At 40.7% G+C, this 15,975-nt stretch overlaps 1 protein-coding gene across 7 annotated transcripts in view; it reads right to left on the bottom strand.

Moving 5' to 3' along the window:
* Dcx (doublecortin) overlaps positions 1-15,975 on the bottom strand; it is an 80,035-nt gene that overhangs the window by 62,054 nt on the left and 2,006 nt on the right. For 4 of the 7 annotated variants that reach the window (XM_042269006.2, XM_042269007.2, XM_042269008.2 and 1 more), the window contains exons 1-2: positions 15,762-15,878; positions 7,677-8,062 (exon numbers count right to left, since the gene is read on the bottom strand). In XM_042269006.2, the coding sequence (XP_042124940.1) occupies positions 7,677-8,062; positions 15,762-15,769 (394 nt within the window). In that variant the 5' untranslated portion in view covers positions 15,770-15,878. Of the gene's footprint in view, positions 1-7,676; positions 8,063-9,820; positions 9,898-15,761; positions 15,879-15,975 lie in introns of those variants that run through there. The other 3 variants (XM_042269010.2, XM_076562890.1, XM_015991916.3) reach the window with 2 other exon arrangements.

The following is a 15,975-nucleotide window of genomic DNA, read 5'->3' as shown; positions in this document are numbered from 1 at the left end:
AGCTAATTGAAGAACCTTGTAACTCTAAGGGTTATAAAAACAGCAAACACCTCTATGTATGATTTAATAAGTGGAGTTCCCACAATCAGCATGGTACTATTGGAATGTAGATGCTTTCCAGTTTCTCTGATGTTCATTAATTTCCATGCACCACTGGAGCATGTTTAACTTGCCTCTGTGTCCTGATGTTCCCATGCTACGTTTGCACTCATAGTCTCGTCCTTTTGCTCTATTATGAGCCAAGGAAAGATTTCAAAGCCAATTTATTTTTATTTCAAATTGAAGTGAACCAAACAACCTTACATACCAGGCATTCAGTGCACACCTGATCAAAAGCAAAACTATCCTTTGCACAGACTATTGGGCTAAATGGTAGAATTATTAAACTGTAAAGGGTGTGTTTATGTATATGTATGTGTGTTTGTACGTGAGTTTAACATCTAAATTTGTGTATAAGTGTGTAATCTACTGCTTATCCCTCTCAAAATGAAGAAAGTATCTAAATAAGCTACACACACACACACACACACACACACACACACACACACACACACACACACACAACATTCTTAGTGTGTGCAAGTCTAGTTCTTCCTTAGGAAATATTTTTTCTATTTCTACTACCCGCTTCCATCTTGCTCCATCCTACTAAATACTGCACATTACATCTGTATATTTGATGTCGTCTCCATCAGTTGCTTTTGGCTGCCACAGTAATGAGTGGGAGACTGCATTATGCAGCCTGATTGAATTGAAAAGGTCTAGTGTGAGTTTTACATTTACTATGGGCTGGGGGGAAATGACTAATACAGTGGAAGAAATGTAGTGGCCAGAGGCAAGAGGAGGGCATTAGACGCCTGGAACTAGAAACTGAAGAAAATTAAGAGAGAGTTGGGCTCAGCCTGAGGGAGAAGCATATTGAAAAAAAAAAAAAAAGCTGAAATTGCTGAGTAAAGCACATTAGCCTCGAGGTATACAGAAGTTCATCCAGAGGTTGAACTGCAGAAACAGTGATTTTATCAGACTTTAAGTCATCAGTAATAAAATGAAATACATAGACAAATATATAATCCTTAGCCAGTGCAAAAAAAAATTAAACAAAATTAAAGTCGGATGGCTCTTCTACTTCCTTTGGTCTCAGCAGAACTGCACAGAGACATTCAGAAATACCAGGCTGACAATTCATTATCTTTGCAAATATTGATTGCACCAAGTCATGTGAATTAATAAATTTCTCAGTAAGTACTAAGATTCAGTGGCAATCTCTAGGGTAGCTTTAAAAGGGGACGAATATGTGTGTGTAGGGAGAGAGTAGCACACAAGGATGCTTAATCTCACTTATGGTCTATTACAGTAGGGGAACCAAGAGATGGATCATAAGCAATCCTAGGCACTGGCCCTACTTGGTGCTCATGTGTTCAGTCAGGACGGGAGTTGAGTTTGCAAGCTAAAAGAGACCTTGATTTTGTTGGCCTCATGGCATGCAAATCCAACACAACACCGGTGTTTAGAGGTTAGGATCTATAAAGTATGACACAAGGATAAAGGGTCCCTTTCAATTACTCTATACATTCATAGCCAACATCCTCCCGCATCACATACACTAGAAATGGCCTCTTGCCTCTGCACTTCATCATATTCATGGGCATCTATCTTCCAAGAGGTCAGAAGCCTTTAAGTCAGATGTTTTCCATTACTTGCCATACACTTTCAAACTTGTCAGACAGCTGGTGGAGTGGAAACGTCCAGGGCTTTATATTTATGATTTAACTCATCCACAAGCTCTTCTGAAGAGTCAGCTGTGTAGCCCTATTAGGGCTCTGGACTTTTTGTTTTTGCCCCCTCTTAAATCTCTAAGCCTCTGAACTACAAGTATGATTAACTACCCCCAGATGAAAATGAATATGATGGCAAATAATTAGAGTATCATATGGCACCCGAGAACTTTCCACAAGGCTCAGCCCTCAGACAAATCTATGTTGAGCACCTTCTGAGGGGACATTTTAATCACGCCACACTCTACTTTTGGCCTGAACACATAGCAGTGGAAAAAGAACAGCTGGTATGATGTCAGCCAGATTGTGACCCCTAACACTTTCTAGTTGTGTGACCTTGGCAAATTACCTGACTTCCTTGGCAGCAGTCTCTTGTCTGCAAGGTGGGGGGAATCTAATAATAAGCCCTACCCTATAGCGTTGCTGTGGGGTGCAAGTTCAGTAATGAATAAAAAGTGCTGAGCTCAGAGACTGGAACATAGTAAGCACTTCGTAAGTTCTCATTATTATCATTAAGCTCCCCATCTAAATGGACAGATAAATAGGAGGAAAGGACAGAGAAAGAGGAAGAAATAAAAGCTGAGAGGGAGGATGTAGGGCAAGGAGATGCCAAAAGCTAAAGAAGAGCAAAGAATGCATCAAGGTCAGCTGTCTATGACCTGAGCTGTGCTGATTGTATGATGTGAGCATTTCTGGAGTCCTGTGCTTCAAAAATAAGATTGCCTGCTACAAGTGGGGCATGGTGGTACATTACTGCAATCCCCAAGCTCAGGAAACAGGAACGAGAGGGTCTCTGGGAGCTGGAGGCAGCCTGCTTCACATAGTGAGCTCCTGACCAAAACAAGCCTACCTAGTGAGACCTTGTCTATTAATTAACTAATTAATTAATTAGTATTTCATGTTTCTAGAAAAGACTCTTGGAGTTGCAAATTACCAATGCAGGAGCTTTATAGCTCACACACAGCAAAGCCATTGCTGCCTGCTGCAAATGCTGATGCACACTTAGGGCAAGACATTTATGATGATTAAGAACAGTGATTTAGCCAGGCGAGGTTATGCACATCTATAATTCCAGCACTTTCAAGAGAGGTGGGAGGGGAAGGAATTCAAGGTCACCCTCAGCCACACATAGAAAGTGTGACATTAACTTGGGCTACAGCAGACTAAAAGAAAGAACAAAAAAACACTAGTGCCTTGTAGCAGAGCATGGTGGTCCACGCCTGTAAATCTCAGCAGTCTGGAGGATGAAGGAGACAGATCTTAATTCAAATCCCAACCAGGCACTTAGGAGCCACATGACCTCAGGCATGTCACTTAATCTCCCTAAGTCTTGACTTCTTTATCTGCAAACTGAAGGCATTTCACTAGATGATAGCAGAGTCTTTTATGGGCCTAAAGATGTATAAGAGAGAATTTTCTTCTCTTTTCAATCTCAAACAGGCTTGAGGAAACAGTTATTTCAGTAATCAAATGCAAAAACCTAGATGCCCACCGCCAAGGACCTTGTAGTTCTATTATTGGAAAGCCCTAGATGTGTTCCTTTGTTGTAGATAAGGTTTCCTTGTTCTGATCTTGCAAACATTTCTCAGGTCTATTTTCAGAGCCTGGTGCTTCCTACACGGTTACCTAGCACTTGGAGCTGGGTGAAGCCAATTGTAACTTTCCGCAGCTGAGTCTCCACCCTGCGACAGCCTCCAGGGGTTAGTTTCCACCCTCTGGGACCCTAGAAAGAAAGCTGTTTCTCAGCTAAGCAAAGTGACAATTTGCTATAATTCAGTTGCTTTAGGATGAGGGGTGAGGGAAATGAAATGGCACAAACACGACTAAAAGGGCATAAAGGGAACAGGCATTAGGTTCAAAATGATCCAAAGAGTACACTTCTTCACCCTTAGGAAGGCTCCATTTTCCAAAGAGTCATATACAATTATAATCTCTTAATGCAAAAATGATTTTCACCGTGTTTTCTATTCTTTTCTGGGGATTCCTAACTCAAGGAAGGAAATATTGAATGATATTATTGCATTATTACATTGCAATATTAAATGATGGCTTCTTGTATCATCCTGTCTATGCATCATCACTCCTGAGCATCTTAAAATCCCTGCTTTGAAGGCTGGGCGGTGGTGGCGCATGCCTTTAATCCCAGCACTCGGGAGGCAGAGGCAGGTGGATCTCTGTGAGTTCGAGGCCAGCCTGGGCTACCAAGTGAGTTCCTGGAAAAGGCGCAAAGCTACACAGAGAAACCCTGTCTCAAAAAAAAATCCCTGCTTTGGGTGATGCACTTGCTTTAGTAATAAGAGACTTAGTGAAAAGGTGGTTTAATCTCATTAGAACAAATGTACTATGGTAAAGGAGATGGATGATACAGTGTCACTATATAGCTCAAATTATTCAAGACTATTCCACTTTTAAGTATTCTTCCAATGGTCTGCATAATTAATAGTGTTCAAATTTGTCTTGATACACAAAAATCAGCTAGTCAAAAATATAACCCTGAAATTGGTGAGTGTATATAAACATGGAGGTGAAGAAAAGATTAGATATTATGGAAATGGACAATACTTTTCTAATGAAAGATAAAGAAGAGGCAAACAAAAGGAAATAGCACTGATGAATCTCCTTCATTGACCAGCTGGGGATACAGTTTCATGAGGGCCGCATCCTCTGTGATTTTGCCAAGACCCTTGTTGTATGCAAGAAGCTATGGAAAGGCTGACATGAAAAATGAGGTTTAGACTCAAAATGTTTCCCTTGATGATTTCCACCATCTAGCAGCAGACAGTTGACTGGAGTCACCAGACAAAAGGAGTGCCAGAGGTGCCATAAGGTCAGAGTGATTAGCATTTGCTTTTTATTTTATCTAATTTTAGGCTAAATATTTAATGTTCTGATCATTTGGGAACCCATATTGTGTGATCCATTCCTTTGAGATCTACAGAGCAAAAAGGAACAGAAATGAGGTTTCTACAACTAGGAACTCTGTATCACTGTTGTTAATGGAACAGATTCATCAAAATCACCTCATCTAACACTCTGCAAATTTCAATACTCAAAAGAATTTCTCAATAAAGAGTGTAAGAATGAGTTTAGAGGCCCTAGACTTTCAGGTCCTGTCTCAGTTGATCTGTAATGTGTTCCAAGACCACTGCAATCTAGCCTGGCCTCAAACACACTGTCCTCCTGCCTCAGACTCTTGATATTTGGGTTACGAAGTGTGAACCACTGCACGAGACTAAAGCCATTAATTTTGAAAGAGAGAGAACATTAATATCATTGATGATGAAGACAGCCCCATAGTCACATAGCTAACCAGGTAAAAATGAGAATGACTCAGGCAGTAACAGTTACCCTTTATTGAGTATCACTGTGTATGCAGAAGTATAGAAAGCGCTTCATATCATTTCTTAATTGATTCGCAAAGCAATTGCTTTCATTTTATAGATTTTAAAAACTGAATCTTGGGGTTTTTACTGATTTCCTCAAGTTTCTACAGGCTAGAAGCTAACAGATCTGAATTTGAAACAAATCTCATTCCCAATATTTCATTTTCCATTGTAATCTGCTCCAAGATATGAACCCAATATTCCTGATACTTCACCGGTAATCTTTCCAAACATCTTCAATTTAAATCTTAACAGGAAAGAGTATACATTAATAATTTTTTATCTTCCATCCACATTCTTCTGGAAGTAAACAAAGGGATTTCTGACCTTTTTTCTAGATAAGTAACTCTAACTGACAAAATGCAAGAAAAAAAAAAAAACCTTTCCATGTCTTCCTCATCTCGGTGCCCTTTCCCACTTAGCTATATGGCAGTGAGAAAAATCATCAAATACTCCCCCAGAAATACCTCTGGCATCCACTGTCACTTGGGCTTGTAGAAGACAAAATGAGTACATTTAATTGATCCCTATCCAGATTCTACACTGGTTGGAAACACATCAGGAAATACCACTGCACCCAGAAATGGTATATAGGTCTAATTTAGCAGGAACCAAGAGAAGACAGGTGAGAATAAAGCTGTGTCTGTTTTTAAAATTCATGTTGATCACTTACACAGATTAAATTGACATGGTTTGTCATCAACTTTTTCTCAATACACACACACACACACACACACACACACACACACACGTATACGCATATATATAGGGGAGATATTTGTGAAAAAATTGATTGAGGGAAATCTTTGTAAAACACTGATAACAAATATAACATTTTCACTCGTATTCAGTATACTATGTCTGGTTCAGATTCTTACCTAGCATGTATCATGGCATTTAAATGTTCACAGATGATGGAAATTAAGACAAACTAGGAGATTCAGCGTGTTTTGTTTGTAAAAGGTATTACAGAGAAATCCCTCAACTTTGACTGAAATATAGATTTTACAGCAACTGAAGACACACGCCTTATTGATTACTCTGTTGGACAGCTCCCTCGACTGAGCATCCAGATTTAAGAGTTGACCCTAACTGGCCTCCTTTTATTTTAAGATATGCACTAGAATGATTAACCCTTTGATGATTAGGAAAGTCTCGGATTGATGTTTGCCTACCCACTCTGTAAATGATCTAATCATCCTCCTCTGCATGGATTTTCAAGGTCAGCTGTGTAGAAAATTCTTAGATTCCAATCCCAAGACTCTCGGATGGAAGCACTATGTGGATATTGTCTCTTATAAGTTGCTTGCCTGAATCACTTCACATTACTGCTTTGAAAACCACAACTACATGATGGACATAGGACCTTGTATAAGGGAAACCTCCATTCCCCTTTGTCTAGGAACACAGGAAACCTCAACTCAGTGAGGCTGGGCTGCTCCTACTAAGTCACCAAATGTGCTGTTTCTCTTTCTTTGTTGGTTCTTTATAATCTGGAGTCCCTAGAGATCTATTTGCACTGATTCACCTTTGTGGGTGATTGAGGGCAGAGGGGGAAGGAGGGAGGGAGAGAGGGAAGCCTGAATAATGTAGGAGAGACTGGAAGAACATTTCCATTGTCACTATTCCTTGAGGCTATCCTTTAAAGTACCTATGGGTCAAACTGATCATGATAATTTATCTGGCAATATAAAATATTAACAATATAACACAAGATCTGTTTTCTAAATATCCATAAAAAATAAAATATGGTTGAATAAGTTTTGTGAAGATCTGGGATTTTTCTCTGTTATCATGTGGGTCACAGGTTGTCAAGGTTTTCAGCAGTCAACATAAAATTCAGTTGCAATTCCAAAATATGGAGAGGATATGAAAGGATTTAGGTAGAGTGACTCATCCTACTCTAATAGAAATGGTGGTCATTAAAATACCAGGCATACCTACAGCTTTCTTTCATATTTCTCCCAATGATCTCAGCCTCTCAGACACACCCTGATGTGGGCTTTTTAGAAGCAACAGCTGAGCAGCAAACACTTACCTAAAAGTCTAATCCTCTGTGAACATATCCAGGAAGTCCTGTATTGGGGTGTATACTTCTAATGAGCAGCAATTTCCAAACAATTTCTCAGCAGTTCATAGGAAATCTGGGCACAATTGTTTTATTCTTCCTCACCTTAATGATTAATGATTTCATGGCCAGTCTTGATGGTGCCACACCGAGTTAGTTATGAACAAGGTTTAGAGTGAATGTCACAATTCAGATTTTCCTTTGTATACCCAGGGAGATAAACACATTTAGCATTAGCAAACCCATGTGCATTCCAACCTCAGCAGAGATGGAACCCCATGAAGAGTGACAGTTAATGGTCCTGATGGTAACTTTGGAATCAGAAGCCTGAGCATCAGTCAACCTGATGTTTTGGCAAACAAATAGCCTAGTTTCTTTCAAGGAAGACTAAAAATATAATCATAAGAACATCCTTTCCTTCCAGGGGCCACCACCCACTACTTAAATTACCTTCTTCCAGTTCATCCATGCTTCCAATTTTCCTGGATCCATCGATGGTGTAAATATAGCGCACTCCCTGAGGCAGGTTGATGTTGTCGGACAAGGATCGAGTCAGGTCAGCCAGCAATGCATCAAAACTACGAAAACGGTCAGAAGACACAGCGTACACAATCCCCTTGAAGTAGCGGTCCCCATTGCGGTAGAAACGTACCTTCTTGGCCTTCTTCTCGTTACTTAGTGCCTGCAAGGTTCTGGTTCTGTAGAAGCTACAGTGGGCACTATGAGTGGGACTTGGAAGCCCATTCATCCGTGTCCCTCTCATATTCCTAGATGCTTTGTCTCTTTCGTCAAAATGTCCAAAATCAAGTTCCATATTTTGATTGAACCGCAGCAACCTGATTGTTAGAGAAAGAGGTGGGGATAAGGAAAGGCAAATAAGGAGGGGTGGGGGTAAGAGAAAAAAAGAAAAGGAATTGAAATATTAGCCAGATCCAGAGCTGCAATCTGCTGCCTGTGAAAAGAACTGGTTGAAAAAAGCCTGTGACCCATCTGCTGCTTGTCCCTGACCTACAGGAATATTGATCTTAATAGAGAGGATGGAGGGGGCTGGGCAACGGGACTGGATGCTGGGGAGGGGGATAGGGGCAAGAGCTAGAAAGGGTGGCACTTTTGGCACTGTTCCAAATTTGGGAGGGGGTATTGAAATAGCTTAGAATCCTGGAACTTACTGACAGTGGCTCCTATCAAATTGTAACTTCGGGCAAAATACATTAAAACTGGCATCTGCTTCCTCACACATGGCCACATGACTAACAGTTGTAAATGAATCCCTAGCCTGACAAAATTCCCCTTGAAGAGAAACAGGGAGCTAGCCAAGGTTGGCATCTCCAGCTTAGGGAGCAGTCTTTGCATCACAATACAATGACTAGGAAGAGGGGTATTTGAATTTTATTCCAAATCCTTTTTTCCTGCTCTAATATGTGTATCCCCTCCCCCAGAATAAACTACGATTCTCTTTTAAAGGGACAGCCTCCAGGGAATACCCAGTGTCTTTGTGCTATTCATCAAACCCTCTCCCATCAAGCTGGTGCCGCTATACAGCATTCATAAGAAATAAGCTGGGGTTTGAAAAGGGGGAGGAGGATGTCGAAAAAACCAGTTCTTTAACAAGCTATTAGCTCTGCTTTCCTCTTGCTTCTATTTGGTCACAGAATCCTTTTTCTCCTTTCAGGTGTTTCATCCCCTTCCCACCAATGCAGCGACACCTTTTAATGGAATAATTTAATTGTGGAAAGATTCCCAAATGGGTCCCTGAATAGCATATGGGACCTTTACAAGCGAGTACACCTTTCATTGTTCTGGGTTTCTCCCCTGACTCAAGGAACATTTTGCCCTCACAGCAGGCAATTCACTTCAAACTTGTCTATTGCCTAGGTTCATTGATGGAGACAATAAAAAAAATGGTCATCTGTCATGCTTTGATCTCACCCCCACCCCAACCCCCCCCCCACTGAACCCCTCCCCATTAGGAAAAAAAACAATGAAAACATGCAACCAAATAATACAACCGAAGCCCTGAACGCTTACAAAGGTAATGTGACATCCAAGGAACCAAACTATTAGCATTCATCTCACAGATGGGGGAAAAAGACTCACAAAGCAAGTGGGCTCAGCTGCTACATACTGCCACATCAAGATTTGCAAGGAACCAGGGAGACAGGAGGTTAAGGGAGACTGGTAGCTGGTGTCTTTGCCAGGCTCAGTCCCCCTTTTTTTCCAGTGTCACCATGACCTATGCTGAGCTCAGCATTGTCTCTGTCAGACAACCTGCAGTAGTAAGACCCCACCTCCTCAAGACAAGTATATCAAGCATTTCCCCCAGGCGGGCTGTGCAAATAAAGCTATGCTTTAGAATCAGAAGTGCTATTATTCTAAATCAGCATCACAGTGAAAACAAAGGAACAACAAACTCACTTTTCCAGAGGAAAATCCCAGGTAGAATCTTAGAGGACAACAATCCTATAGAATAAGGCAAATAAAAGAGAAGAAGAAAGACAGAGACAGACACACAGAAAGAGAGCTGTGTGCCTTGTGCTTTGCCCGTTTGACATCTGTTACATTCGGCTTGAAAATCACTCGAAAGCCCCACTCACCGGTTTGCTGCTGGTTGGGTGGAGATGCTGAGAGAAAGAAAACCAATCTCTCTATGCCTTTGTTGTCTGAGCTCCAAGCAAGAAATTCCTGCCAGGGTGGATAGCTGCCTTCTAGGTCCTAGTGCCTTGTCCGGCTTCTCCCCTGGAACTCAAGCTTAGCGAGCACCCCCCAACCTCCTATGATTAATTACATGCTTTTTTTTCTTCAATTCACAGCCTGCATTAACAGCTAGAAAGGTTTCATTTATAACCCACAGGAAATTGCAGGGTAAGAAAAAAAAAAAAAAGATTGCACAGGCAAGCTCAGAATGCTCTAATGAGCGATGTGCTAGCCCTTTCTCTTAGAAAATTGGCAATTTTACTTGGCTAAAACCTTAGCCTAATCTGCCTAGTGGCTGGAATCAGCAAGCCAAACCAAGTTTCTTAGAAGTTGCAACTCTCTTCCTTCCACCTTCTTCAAAGAAAATGAAGTCTGTAAATTCTCTAACATTTGAGGTAGTGCATCCAACCCTGGTTCTATGGGAAATGAAGTCAGCAGTGATAGCACATGGACAATACATGGAGACACAGTTACAGAAATCATGAACACTAGAGTTGAAAAGTGGCACCCCTCCAAGTTTTCATTCGGTTGTTTCATAGATACAGGATCCAGCTTTGTAATCATAGTGGACCTGACTTTACCATGTAGCCCAGGCTGGCCTCTAATTTGCTGACATTTTTCTTCCTTTGTTCTGTCTCCTGAGTACTAGTATTTGTTAGGACTTAAGCCACAAAGCCCAGCATCTCCCCAAAAACATTTTAAGCTGACATAAAATATGGGTTTACCTTTCCACTCCTGGGCATATACCAAAGGAGACTATAGCCTATCATAGAGACACTTACACATCCCTGTTTATTGCTGCTCTATTCATAAAAGCCAGAAATGGAAACAGTCCAGATGTCCGTTAACAGATGAATAGATAATGAAAATGCAAGATATGTGCACAATTTTAATCATTCATAGGTAAAAATAAAATTTAGGAGATTTTCAAGAAATTGAGTGGAATTGAAAATATTATACTATGTGAGGTATTCTAGGCTGAAAGAAACAAAAGGATGTATTTCCTTTCAGGTAATTCGTGTGTGTGTGTGTGTGTGTGTGTGTGTGTGTGTGTGTGTGTGTGTGTGTGTGTGTGTCTGTCTGTCTGTCTGTCTGTGTCTCTGTGTGTGTGTGTGTGTGTGTGTGTGCGCGCGCGCGCGCGCGCGCGCGCGCGCGCGCGCGCATGCATTTGTGTGTGTTTGTGGGAGTGGGTGTAGGTAGAGGCCATGAAACTATAAAGGAGCCTAAAAGAAGGACAGTGAGTGTTACGGAAGGGGGAGTGAGGTCTATTCCATACAATGGAATTCATTTGGTTCTATAAAACTGGCCAAAAGCCCATGTCTGTGGAGGTCATAAGCCCTAGGGAGAAACCAATTACTGTTGTTTTGCTCCATGAACATGGTGTCAAACTACCTTCTAAATGTTTATGTTTCCACCTAATACATTAAAGATTAATTGAAAATTACGGCTGCTCTTAGTCATGGTCAGAAAAATTTCTGTTTGCAGTTGTCAATAGTTAATGCAGAGATTCCTAACTGGTCCATGTGCTGAGAATAAGTGACTGTGAGTGCTCAGCCCTAAGTGGGACATTTCGATCATCCTCCTCCAAGGTTCCGAAAACATCACTGAAGAGGGGGATGAAAGAGTATAAGAGCTGGACTAAGCTGAGGATTTCTTCAGGACATGGCACTCATGAATTCACAGTAGCTGTTGTCACTTAAAGAAGACCAGTACAAGATCAGAACCTCAACATTCCATTATGGATGGGGTAAGAGCTTAGGAAGACCTGCCATTCCCTGAATTATTGGCAGTTAATGGTTGCTGGGAGAAAATGACTCAGACCATGCTCACAATAAGACACAAGATAAGAATATCAATCCTTCCCCAAAGTCATTTATACATTTCAAGAAAAAGTTTAAGAATTTTTATGAAATCCCAAAAAGATGTTAAAATGGTCATGATGGAATATAAAGCTTTAAATACAACTAAGATGAGAGAGTGATTGATTATAAATCAAGATTTAACCTACCAAGATAAAGCTATGGAAATGAGCATAGCATAGTGATAGCAAGTTGGCTTGGAAGATAGATCTTTAAAACCAAACAGATGTCAACATCAATAGGACCTTAGTATAGGAAAGTGTAATGGTGAGAGCCAGGACTTTGGAGCCAGACTGCCTGGTTTCAAATTCTGATTCTACTAATTTTTAGGTGGTGACTTTGGGGGATACTATTAACAGGTGGGGCCTTTGGTGCTGCAATAATGTCTTGAATATCCCCCTGCTGAATGAGATTAAGCCCCACCTTTCTTTCACTTTTTTAATTTCTTTTTTATTGTTTTATAATTTGATTTAATTTTACATATCAGCCAAGGATTCCCCTGTCCTCCCTCCTCCCGTACCCCCCCACCTTCCCCCCAGCCCACCCCCCATTCCCATCTCCTCCAGGGCAAGGACTCCTCTGGGGATTCAGCTCAACCTGGTAGATTCAGTCCAGGCAGGTCCAGTCCCCTCCTCCTAGGCTGAGGCAAGTATTCCTGCATAAGCCCCAGGTTCCAAACTGCCAGTCATTATCTTACATGAAAGGGAAGTTGCCAATGTAGACTTCAAAAACCACTACATTTTCTGGAAAACTTTCATATGGGCCTCCTGCTCTTCATGCTCCCTGTTTTTTGAGATAAGATTTTATTCTGCAGCCCTGGCTGACCTGGAACTCACTATAATAGTCTAGGCTGGCCACAAAAAAATGTGATGCTTTTCCTGAACCACCACTCCTACCTGGAATTAATGCTCTTACAAAATATATTGAAGGGAGCAACATAGTATTTTCTTTAACCCTTCCACCAAGTCCATAGGTTCCCTGATCTTGGGCTTCCTTCACATTAGAACCATTGAAACGAGTTTCTGGGATTTCTAAATTACCCGTTCTGTTATGTGTGATAGTAGCAGTAACCGACTAAGCAACTGTCCAAGAGAAACTCACACATGTTGAAAACAGCTACAACTATATCCTCTTTTAAAAAAAGTGAAATAATTGAAAGCAACCTAAATACCTATCAGTAGTACACTAATCTGATGACTTTTTCAAATACGAGATTCTATAGACAACAAAATAGACTAAAGATGAGCACCCATTCCAGCCTACTTGAGGTGCACCCTCTTGAACTGCAGCGGTTTGAAAGATGAAAACTGTATTTGTTAAGAAACTTAGGTTCCTCCCATTATACACATTTGCATGAGATGCAGAATGGGGAAGCAAAGTTTAGGCTATCTCTCCAATGATTGGTTTATTTGCCCTAGCAACAAAAGATGACTAGGATGTTGCTACAGCATTACAATATTCAGTTAGCAGCCTTCTGAGTATCAAAAGCCATGGCTGTAACAACAGTAGGGGATCTGATCCCAGGAAGTACGTCACTGCTCTTGTTAGCTCCAGTGGTGGCCTCTTAACTTGTTTTTTCTTTAATGTGCTAAAGATCACAAATTCTTAGGCTACCAAGGACAAGAGTGTCCACTCCTGCAACATTTCCCTCAGCTGTATAAGTATCTGATTTACTGAATTAAATCCCTCCTCCTTCTCTCCCTCCTCTTTTTCTTATTCTTCTTCCTCATCTTCTTCTTCCTTCTCTACCTCTCCTCCCTCATCCACTACTACTACCTATTGCTATGTGTTTTCACATAGCCTAGGCTGTGCTTAATCTTTCTATATATCAGAGGTTGATCATGAACTCCTGATCCTCCAACCCTGACCTCAAAAGGTGATTATGACAGAAGTGATCCTTAGCAACATATCACTAAAGATGGATCTCTGGGATTTAGTTATCTGACTCCTTGTACTTGAAGGCAAAGTTTGGACATGGCATGTGGCTGTCTCAACACAGTTTTATGCTAGGATAATGATCACAGGATGTTTCTGACTATTCAGGAGAGTTAATATGTCTAGGTCAAGGTTTCAAATTCTCAGTCTCTACATAGTTTTATAATTGGCCTAAAATAATCTTATAAGATTTTGGTCATAGAGTTGGTAGCCTAAAGTCCGACTCAGAGTATTATTTTGTGAGAGACTGAATTACAGGCTATGTTGGATTTCAACCTCTCTTGAAAGTGTCTATGAAACTATCTGCAGAGTGAACAGACAACCTACAAAATGGAAGAAACTCTTTGCCAGATATATTTTAGTGCATGGAGGATTGATCTCTAGACTACTTTATTAGAAACAAACACCACAAAATGGCCAATCCATACTTATACTAAATAACTGAATGGACATTTTTCAAACAAAGAAATACAAATGGCTAATAAATAGTTCTTATGTGTTCAAACACCCTTAGCCATCAGAGAAATGGAAATTAAAACTACTTTAAGATTCCATCAGAATTCCTGTTAGAATGATTATCATCAAGAAAACAAACAAGAGCCGGGCGTTGGTGGCGCACGCCTTTAATCCCAGCACTCGGGAGGCGGAGGCAGGCGGATCTCTGTGAGTTCGAGGCCAGCCTGGGCTACCAAGTGAGCTCCAGGAAAGGCGCAAAGCTACACAGAGAAACCCTGTCTCGAAAAAAAAAAAAAAAGAAAAAAAAAAAAAAAGAAAAAAAAAAAAAAAAGAAAACAAACAAATGCTGGCGATAATGTAAGGAAAGGGGAATTCTTATATACTGATGTTGGGAGTGAAAACTGGTGCAGCCTCTATAGAACCTGATTCAGCTATTCCTCAGAAAAGTGCAAAATCAACCTATTCCACTCCTGGGAACATACCTAAAGGAGACTACAACTCTACCATAGAAATATTTTCACATTCATTTTATTCCTGCTCTTTCCACATGTCAATCAAACCAACTGTTGAATTCATAATAAAAATGTAGTGCATGTACATAATTCTATTTATCCACAGGTGAAAAGTAAAACTATGAGATTTACAAGAAAATGGGTGGAATTGCTAATATTATACCAAGTGAGGTATCCTAGGCTGAGAGAGAAAAAGGTACTTGTTTTCTTTCATCTGAGACTCCTAGCTTATTGTGTGTGTGCACGAGTGCGCGGGCACGTGTGCGTGTGCATGTGCGTGTGCGTGTGCGTGTGCGTGTGCGTGTGTGTGTGTGTGTGTGTGTGTGTGTGTGTGTGTGCATGTAAATACAAAGGAGGCCATAAGAAGGCAAATGGATTAAGGAAGGGAGAGGAGGAATGAATACTGGGAGTGGGAGTAGTGGAGGGTGAGTAACAGAAGCGGGATACAAAGCTGGGGTGTCGATCAAAGGGAAAAAAGGTATGCATGGAAATTTCTTAAGAAACCCTGCTACTTAGTTGGATAATTTTAAAAATTAAAAAAAAAAACATAAAAATGCATGTGAATATTAGGACATTAGATGGTAAGCAGATACATATGGTAAGTTTGGCACAGCCTAAAATTATGACCCACTATTACTTAGAATATATTCATTAACACAGTAATTAGCTTTCTATCCAGATACTCACACAAAGCCTTATTATTTCTTTTAGTATGTAAGCTTTGTTCTCTTTCTATAAGAATATGCTTTTCATATCTGATAAAGTTGGTCTTGCCTTGATACAACACCGGGTAATAAGTTTGTCAAACTAGATGTTGTATAACTAGATATTAGCTTGTTTTCATCACCTCCGTTACTAGCCTAATGCCTCTGGACCTATAACAAGGGGTAGATATCAGCACTCATCAGTGAGTGAGTGTTCAAATATTGCTTCAACAAATAAAGACAAATCTTAGAACCTGACACACAGTTACCATCCGTTGGTGTTTTCTCTATCTCAGTAACTGGAAACAGCAAATAATTCAATTGCATTCACTTATGGATACTAACTCTACCCTTCTACCACCACCATATTCTTACTGTCTCATTTCAGAAGTACATTAAGTCTGGATCTTGATTATAACTGCGTCCAGGGGACCCTGATATGTACACCTCCTCAGCAGACACAGTACTGTCAGGAGCTGGCTGGTTCAGCCTGTCTTTGTCACTAGATCTTTATGACTCAACAAAGCAATGGTGGCCAATGTATCTATAGCAACCAGGCTGCAGTACAGATGATAGCAAGTTCCAGTAG

Source organism: Peromyscus maniculatus, chromosome X, assembly GCF_049852395.1.
Source record: "Peromyscus maniculatus bairdii isolate BWxNUB_F1_BW_parent chromosome X, HU_Pman_BW_mat_3.1, whole genome shotgun sequence".
Taxonomy (NCBI): domain Eukaryota; kingdom Metazoa; phylum Chordata; class Mammalia; order Rodentia; family Cricetidae; genus Peromyscus; species Peromyscus maniculatus.
This window is presented reverse-complemented; position numbering and strand designations above follow the sequence as displayed.